Source organism: Lipotes vexillifer, unplaced genomic scaffold (assembly GCF_000442215.2).
Source record: "Lipotes vexillifer unplaced genomic scaffold, Lipotes_vexillifer_v1.1 scaffold776, whole genome shotgun sequence".
Classification (NCBI taxonomy): Eukaryota; Metazoa; Chordata; class Mammalia; order Artiodactyla; family Lipotidae; genus Lipotes; species Lipotes vexillifer.
This window is the reverse complement of record NW_006777292.1, coordinates 2,724,217-2,740,734: the sequence shown is the minus strand read 5'-3', so window position 1 is coordinate 2,740,734 and position 16,518 is coordinate 2,724,217. Positions and strand designations below refer to the sequence as shown.

Below are 16,518 nucleotides of genomic sequence, written 5' to 3'. Positions count from 1 at the left end.
CCCCTTTTTTTTTTTTTTTTTTTTCTTTAACCTCTCCCTGTCACTTCTCTCTTAGAGAAAAAGAGAGTGGAAAGAAGCATAGCTCTTCCTAGACCTTTTCCTCATTGCTGAGAAGAAAACACGTTGATTGCCATATGTTGAGAATTGTGTCATGGCTTATATTTTTAGGAAATCTTTTCTAGAACTTAAATTGATCAGATGTGGTTATCTTTTTAAAGCAATTGAACTAATACAGTATTTACCCTTGTGATTTTTAAAGGCTAAAGCAGTAGCTGCAGAATCTAGTGCAACCTTCTTTAATATAAGTGCTGCAAGTTTAACTTCAAAATACGTGAGTATTCTTTTTTCCAGTATTGTCATGTTCTAAGTTACTGTCTAAACGTTACTGTGTTAAGTATAAATGGTAAGAACATTACACCAAAATGTTTTTCTTTGAGTTTTATATCTATTATTTAGATATGCTGAATATCACTCTTCAAAGTAGAAATTTATGTGCATTTGCTAGGCTCTTTTAAAATTGAAATTATTCTGTTAAATACTGTATTTGTTTGCTAGGGCTGTGTATTAAAGTACCACAAACTGGCTGGCTTGAACAATAGAAATTACTTGTCTTGTATTTTGGAGGCTAGAAGTCCAAGATCAGGTATTGGCAGGGGTCTTAATTTTGTAAAGTAATTAAAAATAACTATAAAATGATACTTTTCCTGGTTAAATTTTGCTTCCTGTGTGAAATTTTATAAGTAAAATTGTTATTAAAGTAGGTTTACCCATATTATGCACATACTATAACAGAAAGCACTGTCTTGGAAACTAGGAGGTAGGGATTCCAGCCTAACTTTTACATGCCGAGCTGGCCTTAAGAAAGTATCACTTTAGGCTTTACTTCATTTATTTTTTTTAAATATAAAACAGGTTCTATTTATTAAATACACAGATCTTCTTTCAAATTCATGTACAAGATTTGTTAGCAGTTATGAATAAGTCTTACTATATTTACTTCACTTATAAAGTGTTGATGTCATAAGAGGTGATCTCTTGCAGTTCCTTCCAGCTCTGAGAATATCTGTTTTGAAGATTCTAATTCTGGGGCCTTTCCTTTTTTCTTTTATTTAATTTTCAATAAAAAGAATAGATGCCACCTAGAGAACAAAATAGTTTTTGCAGTAGATTACCACAAACCTCATGACTCTTTTGTTAGATGCTTTGGTGCATAGAGTGGCTTTAGTATAGTATTTCAGCCCCTGGGAATGTCTTAAGGAGTGTTCATATACCTCCTAGAAATACTTTGATATTTATTGACAGTGATATTGTGAGAATGGGTTTTCACGGTGTTCTCAGTAGAGCAAGTTTTATTTAGAGCATTTTCCAACTTACCTGCTTCTATAAATATACCCTGCAACCTAGGGCTTAAGAATACGTGCCGCATCTCTCTCTTCTCTAGTATTCCCTCTTTCTCAGTAGTTATATCCCAATAGCTATTCCATTCTCAGGTCTTAGGAATGCAGAGTGAAACAAGACAGAGATATTTGTCATTTTTTAAAGTACTCACCAGACCGTCTTAAATAATAAATAAGTAGTCTATTTTCTAAAATTATAAGGGACAATTCAGTAACACCCCCATACCCCCATTCCTTAAACCAAATCTTTGGTTGTTGCAAAGAAAGGAAATTAAATTCCTAGGTTCTAGACTTTTAATAGTGAAATTTAAAAAGCTGGAATAATCTTGCATTTTATGGGTATAACAGTGTATATAATGCCTTGTTTTAGGTGGGAGAAGGAGAGAAATTGGTGAGAGCTCTCTTTGCTGTGGCTCGAGAACTTCAACCTTCTATAATTTTTATAGGTAAGAACATGTTTTCCAACAACTTAGTTGAGCATTTGTAAAATTCCCTTTTCCAAATGTGAGGGATATGATGGGAAAGATTATTCAGAAGTAAAAAGGGTTTTTTAAATTTATTTTTTATTTAAGTATAGTTGCAGAAGTAAAAAGTTTTAAAGAAGCACAAAGTTAAAAACTGTCTAATAAATTGAGTAGGACCCATTATATTAATAACCTAAGTGGTAAACTAGAGATCCTTTTATTTCCACTAGATGAAGTTGATAGCCTTTTGTGTGAAAGAAGAGAAGGAGAACATGATGCTAGTAGACGTCTAAAAACTGAATTTCTAATAGAATTTGATGGTGTAAGTATTGATTATGATATTTTTAATGTGGTAGCATTTTAGGGTATTTTCCTATTGAATGGCCCAAATTAGAAATAGATATCTTTATTATGTTTTTCTTTGTTATTTATCTAAAAGTATTGAAAAAAAATTTGGCTTATAGGTACAATCTGCTGGAGATGACAGAGTGCTTGTAATGGGTGCAACTAACAGGCCACAAGAGCTTGATGAGGCTGTTCTCAGGTAGGGAGATTTATGTAGAAACGCACACATTTATTAGAGATGTATTTACTCATGTGTTCATCTGACATATTTCTTGTTTCCTTCTCTCTCAATTTTAAGACTAAATTCATTATTTTCCTCTCTATATCCATCTTCTGGTCTCTTGTTACCAACTGAAGATTTTGAGGACAGGGCCAGCATGATATCAGGAAAACTATTTTTAACTTTATGGTTTTAGGGAAATTACTTATTTCTTCTGGGTTGGATTAAAGTATCAAAACACCAAAACTGATTTTTACCCTCTTTTACTGGGCTTCATGAGAAGCTGATAAAGCACAGCTCATGGGAGCCATATGCTCTCTTCTCCTGTGTTTGATCAAATTTATTCCCTTTCTACTGGGAGAATAGTTTGGCTCAGCATAAAATTCTTGGATCTCCCATTCTTTTCCTGAGGAATTTATAACATTGCCCCATTGTTTCTAGGATTGGATGTGTAGGATTGGATGTGTGAAAGTGTGAAAGTCTGAAGCCAGCCTGCTTTTATTCACATTTATGGGTTAATCCAGTAGGGTTAGTGTCTAATCTCCTTTCTAATACTACTACTACTACTACTTTTGTAGCCTTTGTTTCTGTGGTGGTTTTTGTTTTCTTTTTTATTGGTTTCCTGATCTCTGCAAACCCATTTTTCATCTTCTGTTGTCTACTTCTTTGAGCCTTTGTATGTCATTTTCTTGAGCCTTTATATCTCACTGAGCTCTTATTTCATAGGAGCCTTTTTTTTCCATCAAATTATTTTATTTCTTGGAAAGATATTTGGTCACAATTTTAATTTGCTTTATGGCAAAATCCTCTTGTGCATGTTCTTCATTTTATCTATTTTATGTTTACTGTATTCTTTCCCCTCTTTTTTTAGCACTGTTTTTTAAAATCAGTCCTATGCTTTTGTCTGTTTTGCTTATTAATTTTATTTGAATAAGGGGAGTTTTCTTGGAAAACCTAATATGGAAGGATATTGTAGAAGAGCTAGAAAAGTAAGATAGCAACCATGTATCTTGAGTTGTCCTATGAATACTCTGGACTGGTGGGCAGTCTCCCTGACTCACAACAAAGCCGTACCTGATAAAGAAGTATACGTGTATATAAATAAGCGACTGGGTTGATTTAGTCTTCTTCAACTGAAAAAGACTGGTCATTGCAAAACAGCTTGTCATCTTGCCAGACTGATTGATGTCTTCTTCCAAAGATGATGTACCTTTGAGTTTCTTTGTTCAGCCTCATTTTCCTTGCCATTCCCTTGCTACTGACTAGGGTCACATGATCTGCAGAGCCAGTCCTCACATGTTTGTTTAAATATGGGGAGGTCAGTTTTATTATCCCTCAGAGTGTGCTCTCTGTTTCCTCTGGAAAACTCTGCTCTGACAGCCATGTCTAAAATTTGCAGTGGCAGTTGCTGTCTGTATTCACCTTTGTCAGTGTAATTTTCACTGCCCTAGGCAGCCCTTCTTCATACATTTTAGTTCTGTAAATGTTATATAGTTTGTTGATGATGGAGTTTACATTTCTGTTTCTGTTGTCCTTGTTGGTTTAAATTGTTTTCAGTTTCAAGAAGAGAGCAGAGATCTGTTTCTTCAACTTCTTATATCAGATATTTTGTTTTAAAGTGTTACTGCTGTTAAAAAAATACAAATACATAATTGGTTAATTTAATTCTGACAATATTGAATTAAGGATTTTTAAACATTAACTAGAATCTTTTTTAACTTTTTATTGGAGTATATTTGATTTACAATTTTGTGTTAGTTTCAGGTATATAGCAAAGTGAATCAGTTATACATATATCCACTCTTTTTTAGATTATTTTCCCGTATAGGTCATGACAGAGTATTGGGTAGTGTTACCTGTGCTATGCAGTAGGTCCTTATTAGTTATCTATTTTATATATTTAACTAGAATATTTTAAAAGAGTAACTTTTATACCGATAACTACTAAAATGTATTCAAATGCTTTCAGCATTATATTTAAAGCTTTGTTCTTGTTATGTGCTACTTGAACTGAATTATCTGTAAATTCAAAACTGTATTTCTGAGATGGCTTGAATCCTTTTTTTAGGCGTTTCACCAAACGGGTATATGTGTCTTTGCCAAATGAGGAGGTATGTATCTGTGTTTGAATTTTTTTTAAGGCAGAAACAAGAACTACCATCTTGACAGTATTAAGTCTTCCAGTGCATGGTACAGCTGCATTGGAAAAGTTTGGTGGTTTCTTAAAAAGATAAACAGAAAACTTACTGTAAGACCCCAAAATTTCATTCCTAAGAATCTACCCAAGAGAAATGAAAACATATGTCTACACAGACATGTACAAGAATTTTTATAACAGCATTATAAATAATAGCCAAGAACTACAGAGAATCTAAAATAGTCTTCAGGCTTCCCTGGTGGCCTGAATCCACCTGCCAGTGAAGGGGACACAGGTTCTAGCCCTGGTCTGGGAAGATCCCACATGCTGCAGAGCAACTAAGTAGACCCTGTGCTCCGCAACAAGAGAAGCCACCGCAGTGAGAAGCCCACACACCGCAACGAAGAATAGCCCCTGCTCGCCGCAACTAGAGAAGGCCCACACACAGCAACGAAGACCCAACACAGCCAAAAATAAATAAATAAATAAATTTTAAAAAATCCTTTAAAAAAAAAGTCATCAGTTGGTGAAAGGATATACAAATGTGGTATATCCATTTAATGGAATACTGTTTAGCAATAAAAGGAATGAGCTACTTACACATACCATAATATGGATGAACCTCAAAAACATTATACTAAGTAAAGATGCCAGATGCAAAAGATTTCCTATCATATGATTCCATTTTTATGAAATGTCTAGAAAAGGCTCACTTCTGGAAACAAAGTAGATAGTGATTAGGTAAGGCTGTGGGTGGAAGTTGGGATTAACTGCAAACAGGCACAAGTGAACTTTTTGGGGTGATAGAAATGTTCTAAAATTGGATTATGGTGATGGTTGCACAATTCTAAACTTATTAAAAGTCATTGAATTATACACTTCAAAAGGGTGAGATTCCATGTTACATGAATTCATATCTCTCTAAAACTTTTTTTTTAAATTGTGTCTAGCTCAGACCCTTAGCATCCTTGGTAGTAACAGCAGCTACTTTCTTAGTGTTTTATTTGGATTGTTTTTAACTCTTTCAGGAACTCTCAAAAAATTGTTATTTTAACAGATATATGTGTGAGGCTCTAAGAGATAGAGTGGTTTGTAAAAGATCATTCAGCTCCTAAATGAGAGTTGGGATTTGAACCTGACTCCTGGATATTTTATTAAGCCAATTCTTAGGACTGATAATTCTTTAATATTTCTTTTCAGACACGACTACTTTTATTAAAAAATCTATTATGTAAACAAGGAAGCCCATTGACCCAAAAAGAACTAGCACAACTTGCTAGGTGAGTAATTTGATTTAGTCTATCTTGCAGGTTTTTTTTTTTTAAGAATTCTTTTTGTTTTCTTTAAAGTAAGCTCATGTATGAAATGAGTAATTTATCTATCAGAAAACTTCTTATTGTTTCATTCTCTACTTCCTTTACCTTCTCTCATTTTCTTATATATATGGTGTCTAAATTTTAGTTTCTAGATCCTCTAGAAGACATGACCTAAACAGCTAATGATGGTAGTATATATTCTTTTTATAAATTTATTAAAACTTATAAGTGGTATTAAAGTAATTTTTAATAAATTTATTTTATTTATTTTTGGCTGTGTTGGGTCTTCGTTGCTGCATGTGGGCTTTCTCTAGTTTTGGCGAGCGGGGGCTACTCTTCGTTGTGGTGCGTGGGCTTCTCATTGCGGTGGCTTCTCTTGCTGCAGAGCACGGGCTCTAGGCGCGCGGGCTTCAGTAGTTGGGGTACACGGGCTCAGTAGTTGTGGTTCATGGGCTCTAGAGCACAGGCTCAGTAGTTGAGGCACGCAGGCTCAGTAGTTGAGGCTCACAGGCTTAGTTGCCCCGTGGCATGTGGGATCTTCCTGGACCAGGGCACGAACCCGTGTCCCCTGCATTGGCAGGCAGACTCTCAACCACTGCGCCACCAGGGAAGCCCCACATAATTTTTTTAAACTTTGACTTCTTCAGCTTTTTTTTATGAGTGGTATATTAAGTAGAAACTGAATATAGGAGATATACTCATGAATTTTAGTCATTGAAAAAAATCTCATAAAGTAATTTAAAATGTTCTACAAGAATGTGAATAGCTAGTTATGTTGGTAAAAACTCTGAGTTCCCAGATACCTATGAAAACATAACAAATTCAGTACTTGGAAATACTGAGATCCTTCTTTGAATTCCAATAAAATATTTTGCTAATAATGTTTGTGCAGTTATTTAACATAGTACATGATAAGTAAATGCTTTTTTCCTGTTTTATTTTCCTCTTCCTCTTTGCCTCCCTAGTTCTTAGTTCCCTTTGATAGTGTCTTGGCTGCCCAGGATCTCCACTGTGGCATCCCATTCAGGTGTGCCTCCTTTTGCCAATGTCTTCTATCCCAGACCCTTCCTTCACCCTGTCTGTCCTACATTTAAAGAAATCTTCCTTGATGGGCCCTCATTTCATCAAGGCAGTTCTCTTTGTGAAGATAAAGACTCATTAACTTATAGAGAAGTAATTGTGGTTATGTGTCAGTTGGCCAGCAATGGCTTATAGATGTTACCTTTCCAGGGCACAAATTTACAATTTAATGGAGCCTCCTGGAAATATAGTATACTTTAATCTAAAGGAATGGTTCTAATAATGAAAATTTGAGGCATTATAAGGAACCAGTCGGCTGTTTGTTTTTAGCAAGTAGGCCTTCCTCTGCCCTTCAAATCAAATCACATAGCTGTCTGCTTGATAACAAAGGCAAGCTAGGTTTTACCCTCTTATTATGTGGAGATTTAAATCTGCAAAGGTGAAAATAAGTCGCTCTTTCTTCTTTCCCATTCTCAGAATGACCGATGGATACTCAGGAAGTGATCTAACAGCTTTGGCAAAAGATGCAGCACTGGGTCCTATCCGAGGTAGGAATACAAAAGCTTGAAACATTTACAGCTGTTTATTAGACCACTTCAGAAGTTTAAGAAGTCCCTATTGAGAGGTATTTTTTATTAGTAAGAAAGCAGTAAAACTATATCAGTGGAAAACTTGATTAAAACTTGATACAAAGTTTCTAGACTTAGGGTCAACAAACCTTTCTGAAAATAGTTTTAGAGTCATGGGCCGCATATGCTCTTGCATCTTCTTCTTCTTCTCACTCTTCTTCTGACTCCTCCTCCTCCTCCTGCTCATCCTCCTCTTTTTTGTTTTTCAACAACAACAAAAAGCTGTGAAACCATTCTTAGCTCACAGACCATACAAAGACAGTCCGTGGATCAGTGGACCATGAGCCCTGTTCTGGACAGCAGGTTTCCCTTCTTGATAGTAGGTTAGCAGCAGAAAATGCAAGAAAATGAGAACTTTTTTTTTTTTTTTTGCGATATGTGGGCCTCTCACTGTCGTGGCCTTTCCCGTTGCCGGACGCGCAGGCTCAGTGGCCATGGCTCACGGGCCCAGCCGCTCCGCGGCATGTGGGATCCTCCCGGACCGGGGCACGAACCCGTATCCTCTGCATCGTCAGGCGGACTCTCAACCACTGCACCACCAGGGAGGCCCCGAGAACTTTTTAAAGCAAGTGGAAAAGAATAATAAAGGGAAGATTTCCTTATCTATTTTTTGGTTCTTTTCATTTCAGTATTCTAGTATGACTTGAAATTAATGTGTTTAAGGAAACATAAATAGAAGTTTTTACTTTTATCATTATATGTTATCTTTTGAAAAATTGCAGCAAAGTATATCATTCATTGCTCTGTTTTGATTCAAAGTAATTTGTTGACTCTGAAATACCACATCTATCATTTTTAGGTTATGTTAGATTAAACTCACTGTGATAATCACTTTAGAGTAGATGTTCTCAGCTACTCTTCCACAGGCAGCATGGGCAGTGGATGGGTGATGCTCTCAGGTATGCACTCAGATTACTGGCTATGGTGGTAAAATTGAACATGGAACATGCAACTTCTAGAACGTATCTCTAACAGTGAAACAGGGTACTCATTAAGAACTGCTGCTTTAGAGAATAATAAATGTAACCTTGAGAATATAGTTTGAAACTCTGGGTGAAACATTTTAGTCAGGCTTTCTTTCTGCAGGAGGCGTGAAATCTTGTTCAGATACTGGACTCAGAATCAGTAGCTAATGTATAAATCATGTGTATTTTTTAGAATATTTAAGCTGTTATTCTGAAACAAAGTTGTTGGCTTAAAACAGTGAATGCCTTTTGTAAAGAAGAAGTTGTATTATTTTAAGTTTACTATGAAATTTGTAGAATCTGTTGTTCTTGAGCAATATATAAAGAAATTGAATGCCTTCCTAAGAAGGAATATTATTCTAAGCATTTATAAATTGTATGTGCTCTTAATATTAATGTATGTCTCTTTTAATATAATGATTTATATTGAACATATACTTTTAGATTATTGTACTTCGTTAGTTTAAACTTGGAAATCTTTTTTTTGTAAGTGACTTTTATATTTTACAGAACTGAAACCAGAACAAGTGAAGAATATGTCTGCCAGTGAGGTATACTATTTTACAATTATCTTTTTTTCATTCTGGTCCTCTAGATTGTAAAACATATCTTTTGTCTGGATTTTTCTAGTTTATCTGATTAGAAACTAGAAAAAGTTAATTTTGCTTCATTTCAAAATATGGAGGACTGTCCAACTAGTCTCTTATGGTGTCCTTTGGTAATACACAATAAATATACATAATCATTAAGTCATTTTCTATCAAATCATATTACATAAATACTAAACAGAACAAAATTATAGGCAACTTGAGGATTTTATACATTATGAATATAGCTTGTAACAGGTTAACCCCTTGATGTTCTAGTTTGTTAGTTTTTCAGTAATGTTTATGTCTTCCTTATAAAAGCAATACAGTTTCCACTGTAATGTAATTCATTACATTTAAAAAATATGGGAGGTCCCCTTATGAGATGCTGAAGCATTTCTTCTGAAAAAAATTGCCAGCAAAATATAGAACTGGATATGCAGAATGATCATAACTATGAAACCAGCCAGTTTAAATCAGATTTGAATTATGTAACTTATCTCTCAGAGCTCAGATAGCACCGAAACATTACTAACCAAAGAGACTTCATTCTTGGAACAGAAGAGAGAATAGAACTCCAGTGGAGTTCAAATGTGAACTGAAAACAAAACAAACAAACAAAAAAACAATAAAAAACCCCAGAGGCATGGGCTGGAGGCTGGTGGCCGGCTAGGGGATCTGCACATTACATTGCAGAGAGTCCTGTCCAAGTGAACTCTTTAACATAGAGAATAAATGTACTTGAGTATGAGTACATTTTGGCAGTCTTTTTTCTTCAGGCTTCCAAGTAAATTTGAGGTTGTCTTCAGGCATCTTGTGCATGGTGCTTAACCAACTACATTACTAAGAAAGCCTTCAGACTTCTTGCAACCACCTTTTTCCATTTCAGCAGTCTAGTTTACCTGGAGTGTGTTTGACATGAATGAAGCTTAGGAATAGAGAATTCCAAGTCATATACTTTGGTGTTTAGCTACTATTACCTTAAAAATTCATGTTTAAAGTATAAGTTTCAGGTCATCTGATTCATAATTTTGACTCATTTTTCTAATTTTTAAAAATATATTAGTACTGTCTTGAGGTTATAATTTATTTACAGTATCCCATCAATATATTATTTTTTAAAATGTTCTTATACTCATAGCATAACCTAATAGTACTTTTCTACCCAGAAAGTAAGCATTGTGAATGAATTATTTCTTTTCCACACACCACTCTCCCTACCTTGGACTCAGGACAGGTAAACTTGATATTTCATATATGTACTCTGGCCCCCTAAAGTTGAGGAAAGACCCATTGTGTGACATTTTAGGCCTCTGTCTTTGTCCCTTGGACAGACCATATACTAAAATTAAAACTACTGAATGAATTACAAAAAATAACATTACTGGTACCTTTTGAGACCATTCCACTAATTATGTGTAGTCAGGTTACAGTGTTATAGTTTTTGGTTCTACTGTATACTTTCATTCAGTTTAAGTTTATTTTTAACCTAATGATTTTAGTATTAATAATTTGATAATTTAGTCATTAGTCCTGGCTTATGAGTTAATATTTATAAAGTACTTAGAAAAGTCTGGCAATAGTGAATACTGTATAGGTATCCATTAAATAATTTTAAAATACATAAATACTAAATAATGGCAATTTATTATAGAGATCAAGGAAATCCATTCTATTTTCTTATTTATGAGATGACAGAAAAACACAAGTAGTTTGGTTTCAAAATTGTGTACTAGAATTTTTTTCAGCCATTCTTCGGTACAATTTTAATAACTGTTATCAGGTGCTGGTCTATATGCAGAAATTTAGATGAGATATACCTAATTTGCCTTTTATAGTTTATAAGAATAGAAACTCAAATAATTGTGTTGGAATTCTGTGTTTTTAAAAGGTAGTGCTGAAAATCATTGGTTATAAATTCAGAGTATAATGTACTTTGTTTATAAAGCACACAGTTTGTATCCAGTTCAACTTTATTAGTTCTTTTATTATTTTGTTTTGATAAGACTTCTTTGCTATTTATTTTTCCCTCTTTACTGAACTAGCTACCGGTTGATTTTTCCTGTTATATACATTAGTCTCTTACTAACTTTAAAATATCATATTTTCTATATAACTTTTAAAGGTTACTTTCCATTTACAGTTATTACAAAATATTGGCTATATACCCCGTGTTGTACAATACATCCTTGAGCCTATCTTACACGCGATAGTTTGTACCTCCCACTCCCCCATGCCTACATTGCCCCTCTCGCCCTCTCCCTGCTGGTAACCACTAGTTTGTTCTCTATATCTGAGTCTGCTTCTTTTTTGTTATATTCACTAGTTTGTTTTATTGTTTGAATTCCACATGTAAGTGATATCATACAGTATTTCTCTTTCTGTCTCATTTAGTTCACTTAGCATAATATCCTCCAAGTCCATACATGTTGCTGCAAATGGCAAAATTTTGTTCTTTTTTATGGCTGAGTAGTATTCCATTGTGTGTATAATATATGTGTGCATATATATATTATACACACACACACACACACCCCACATCTTTATCCATTCATCTGTTGATGGACACTTAGGTTGCTTCCATATCTTGGCAATTGTAAATAAGGCTGCTATGAACATTGGGGTGCATGTATCTTATCAAATTAGTGTTTTTGTTTTTTTCAGATATATACCCAGGTGTGGAATTGCTGGGTCATATGGTAGTTCTAGTTTTAGTTTTCTGAGAAACCTCCATACTGTTTTCCACAGACACACACACACACACACACACACACACACACACACACACACACACACACACACACACACCCGAACTAGGAACATAAATTAGAATTTCATCAAAAGCTTTTGAAACCTTAATCTTAATAACAGATATTCAGGAGTATCATAGATAATACTCACATTACATTCATCATTCTTCTAAATTTTGGGCTTTAGGAAAAGCCAGTGTGTGTTTTACAGTTAAATAAGGAGCAAATAGGGGTCATGCAGCGATTATGGTAACAATATATCCTTTTCCATTTTGACAAATTTTTCAGATTAGGCTACAAGTTACAAATGTAGTTGATTTTCTTAATCTATGCTATGTTGATATTAGAGAGGATGTGAAGTAGTTAGATTGGGTTTTATAAGAGTAATAAAAAGAATAATATAGATAAATATCAGTTGTTGAAGTTTTATCTCCAGTTCTTCTTTAACTTCTTATTTGGGAGCAAAATATACATGTCATAATACATAAGTGATAATTTTTAATACCGGTCATCTTGTGCCAAACTCCATTTTGCCTTTTGAAAATCCTTAGGTAAAAATTAGGTATTTATTAACTCAGTATTGTTTTATTTTACTTTCTTGAAGCCAATTAAAAATCTCAGAAAATAAGACCAAATTGACATAAAAATGTATTATAAGCAATACTAATATTAGAAAATTTCAGACATAAGCCTCCTCCATGTTGTAGTTAAAGAGCAATATTTCCTTCAAAGTCCTGTGTACATCTTGTAAGCTCCTCTTTCCTTTCTGATAAACCTGGCATGAATTTAGCTAGAGTGTGTGTGTGGTGAGTGAGACTTGAGAGTGCAAAATTCCATGAAACTATATGCAGAAAAAAAACTGGAAGGAGATAAGCCAAATAGTTGTTGTATAGCTGAACGGTGGAATTGTGAGTGATTCTTTTTTCTGATTGTCTATATTTTGTCAAATTTTCTGTAATGAGTATGTTTTGTTTTTATAATGGGAAAATATTGCGATTTAAAATGTTAATACCTAGGAGCTAAAACGTGAAATGAAAGTATATTGGTATAGCATTTTGGTAGGATTTCTTATATAGCAAACTTGCCTAATAAAGAATAATATATAAAATAAGATGATAGGCATGATTTTCTAAGAATACATCTCTATAGATTTTAACATTAATAAACAGCATCATTACTTTTATCCGTCATTGGGTTAACTATTGCATATGTGTTCATCATCATGTGTGTTTTTTTAATCTAGATGAGAAATATTCGATTATCTGACTTCACCGAATCCTTAAAAAAGATAAAACGCAGCGTGAGTCCTCAAACCTTAGAAGCATACATACGTTGGAACAAGGATTTTGGAGATACTACTGTTTAAGCCTGCAGAACGTTTTACTTTCCAAGAGAGAAACCTACCATCTTCTATGAATAGTTATCTGCTACAGAAACTCAGCCTAAGTTTACAGGACTTTTCAGAGTCTTACAATTATTTGTGCACCCCAGAAGATGAACCGTAAAATAAATTTAAATAAAGTATACAATGCAAATGGAATATTTTGTTTAAGGCCTTCTTGCCTTGATGGTCACAGATATCCCGATGGGCACTGTAAGTTAGAGCAGAACAAAAACTGATTCTGGTCTTCTTTACCAGTATAATCATAATGTAAATAATAATTTGTATATTATGTTGCAGATGAAAGTATTCCAGAGACAGTGAATGGTAGAAGACACAAGAGCCTTTGGTTGTTTGTCTTCTGACATCTTTCCTTAAAATAGTAATTTTTCCTATTTTCCTTTCCTACTGTTGTCTTTACTACACTATGGGTGATTGGAATGCCAAACACTCTGTTTCTTTTTTTTTTCTTTTTACAAATTGTGTGCCAAATGAAACTTTTTCCTATGTAACAGTAGTAGGAAAAAAGTATTTTGAAGGTTTTTTCTTCTTCATAAATCTACAGACATTAAACAATGTGTCCTTTTCACTTTTTATTTTTCTATTACCTTTCTACCAAACAATTTAGAAAGTAATATGATAGCAACAAAACAAATCTAGTGAAATGGAGAAGGAGAAATTTTGAAGTTTTCAGACACTCTGTCATACAACCTGTAGATCAGTCCTCCTGTGACCTGATGTATTTTTTTTCTAATATATTTGTCAGAAATCTATTGTAGACTGTTAACTTATTCCTAATGGAATTTATTTTCTGTTAGAATTCTAATATTTAAGAAAGCCAATTTTAACTGCTGTAAAAGTGGTTTCTGCAAGAGAAGGGAAGTACTAGGAGCTAAGACATTTCTAATTTATTGCTTATTACTTTCTTACTGTTTATAGGATAATTACAAGCCAGTGGATTTACCATGTTTTATTCTTAATAATTATTAATCCCTCCAATGAAACTTTAAAAAAAATTACTGAATTTTTATACATTGCATACATTTTATAGGTTTCTTGTGCTCACTTTGTTAACTAAAAAGTTTTAGTCTGTTAAGCTGCCTTTTGTTCCCCAAAAATGTACAGTAATTCTGTTTCTTGTTTGTATAAGTATGCCTGAGTTTTTATTATAAAAACGTCATTGTAGGAAGTAGAGACTCATATCATGGCCTTTTAAATATTGTAATAAAGGCAAATAGATATTTGCCCTTAGTTTACTGGTTAAAAGTTTGTTTATAGAAATTCTTTGGTGCTTTTATGTAAAATGTCATGGGTGGAAATAATAATTTTATAGTAGTAACAAATATTTTTCATTTAGGAAAAATAGCTTTCGTTTAGAGAGAATATATTAAAGTTAAAAACTTGCCCCCACTAGATAAGAATTTTATAATGAAGACATACATTCTTCTTAACTTTACTCTTTCTCATCTTAAGATTTATCTAAATATAGAAGATGTATGATTTCTTAAGGTCATGTGCTGTTTGTAAAATCATGTTTCTTCTAATCATAGAACTCCCTGGATAATAAAAATGAGGGTTGAGATAAATAGAAAAAAAAATTTTTAAGCCAGAACCATACATATTTTTAGGTCATGAGTAGTATCTTTCTAAGGTCTCAAACACTAAACCATCCAATATAAAATATTGATAATGACAGATGATGAAATATACACGATGACAAGAATTAGGAACATCCCAAATTAAAACATTTTCAATAAAGCTCATAAAATTTCATTTTTTCTTTTCATTTAGAAAAAGATTAACATTATTGATACTTGGATAACTGGTCAATAGTATTAAAAGTCTGTGTGCTTTAAACTCAACTTTTAAAATATAAACTCCTTTAAAATTATCATAAAATTATCTGCAATAATTGAATGTAGCTCACTTTTTATTGGGAAAGGTTTTAGGTAACAAAGACTTCAAATGTTATATAAAAGTCAAATTAATATTGTCATAAACATTGAGTCAGAATTATATTACTGTATGAATATCCATCCGTGTATGGAAGTTACTTTAATTTCCTGATGAGGTCTAAAATTGAGCTTAGTGCTACGGAACTATTTTCTTTGACTTAACTATGACCAAGTTTTATTTTAAGCTGTGTTTCTCTCATGGAAGGGCCATAAACATAGAATAATTATGTAGTAGGATGTGTAAGGGATTGGTTTGGTCATTTTCAATAAAGATAGAAGTTGCTGAGGTTTCCCGAATTAGTATTAGGCTTAGATTGTGACCTTGTAGATTTTGCACTGAGCTCTGTGTCATGTTATTTCGTAAAAGGTAATGTTTAAACATTAAACGTTAGTGTGTTGTTCATGTAAATATGGCAGAGTTTCATAAACTAAATTAAAACTTACTGATGTACTGGACTTTGAGCCAAGGGAAAGAATCAATACTATCTTTCCAGATATCTTAAGGGTAAAAGCTTATTCTAAGACAGTCTGCCAATTGAGGTTATTAGATTTCCGACTTGCATATACACTTTGTGCTTGGGAAGAACTGGAGGAAAATCAGATACTAGAATTCTAATTTAAGTAAATATACAGCAGTCTTTGTGTATAGTGTAAAATCCATTATATTTTGTACAAAAACTAATTCTTTTGGTAGAATGAACCATTTACAGTTTGTTTTTGGACTCTGAGTCAGAGGGTTTTCCTTTAAATGCCTGTCTCAGTTTTACGCTGGTCTTTTGTACTTTTCTTCAGAAGAAATGAATTAAAAGGTTCAGCTGCATAAGTGGGTTTTTATCCTAATGGATTGGAAATAAATTATAAACTTTATTTTGCTTTTAATTTTTTTATTTGAAACTTTTTGAGATTTCAGAGGTTGCAGTCTGGTATTGAAGGAATAGCTTTTATTGGACTGACTCTCTTGCCAATAAAAATATAAAGTCTGAACAAAGTATAAAAAGCTGTGATTAGAAGAAATCTAGAAAGCAATCAAAAACAGGCAAAAACAGCACAAAATCATATACTAGAAGAGATCCACATTAACTAGCTTTTTACCATGAGGGCAATTTCCAGCTTGTGCAGTGTGCTTGGAAATGGAACTCAAGCAGAATGTGACAGTCTTGCTGGGCTGAGGAGTCATTTGGGGCTTCTAGGACAGCTTGAAATTAGGAGGGAAATTTTGAAAAGGAGAGAGCTTCAGATATCTAATCCCCTAAATCTGCTTGCAAATTCTTTTCAAATGCTTGGTGGATTCCTAAATTGTACCTGTGCAGTGTGATATTCAAAGGAACCCAGCAGAAAGCAATAGTTGAAGT

At 33.5% G+C, this 16,518-nt stretch overlaps 1 protein-coding gene across 2 annotated transcripts in view; it reads left to right on the top strand.

The window, feature by feature from the left end:
• SPAST (spastin) overlaps positions 1–14,477 on the top strand; it is a 59,570-nt gene extending 45,093 nt beyond the window's left edge. The window contains exons 9-17 of one of the 2 annotated variants that reach the window (XM_007450958.1): positions 260–331; positions 1,768–1,843; positions 2,092–2,183; positions 2,326–2,405; positions 4,495–4,537; positions 5,764–5,843; positions 7,377–7,447; positions 9,004–9,044; positions 13,074–14,477. In XM_007450958.1, the coding sequence (XP_007451020.1) occupies positions 260–331; positions 1,768–1,843; positions 2,092–2,183; positions 2,326–2,405; positions 4,495–4,537; positions 5,764–5,843; positions 7,377–7,447; positions 9,004–9,044; positions 13,074–13,196 (678 nt within the window). In that variant the 3' untranslated portion in view covers positions 13,197–14,477. The remainder of the gene's footprint in view (positions 1–259; positions 332–1,767; positions 1,844–2,091; positions 2,184–2,325; positions 2,406–4,494; positions 4,538–5,763; positions 5,844–7,376; positions 7,448–9,003; positions 9,045–13,073) is intronic. The other variant, XM_007450959.1, reaches the window with a different exon arrangement.
• The last annotated feature ends 2,041 nt before the right edge of the window (positions 14,478–16,518 follow it).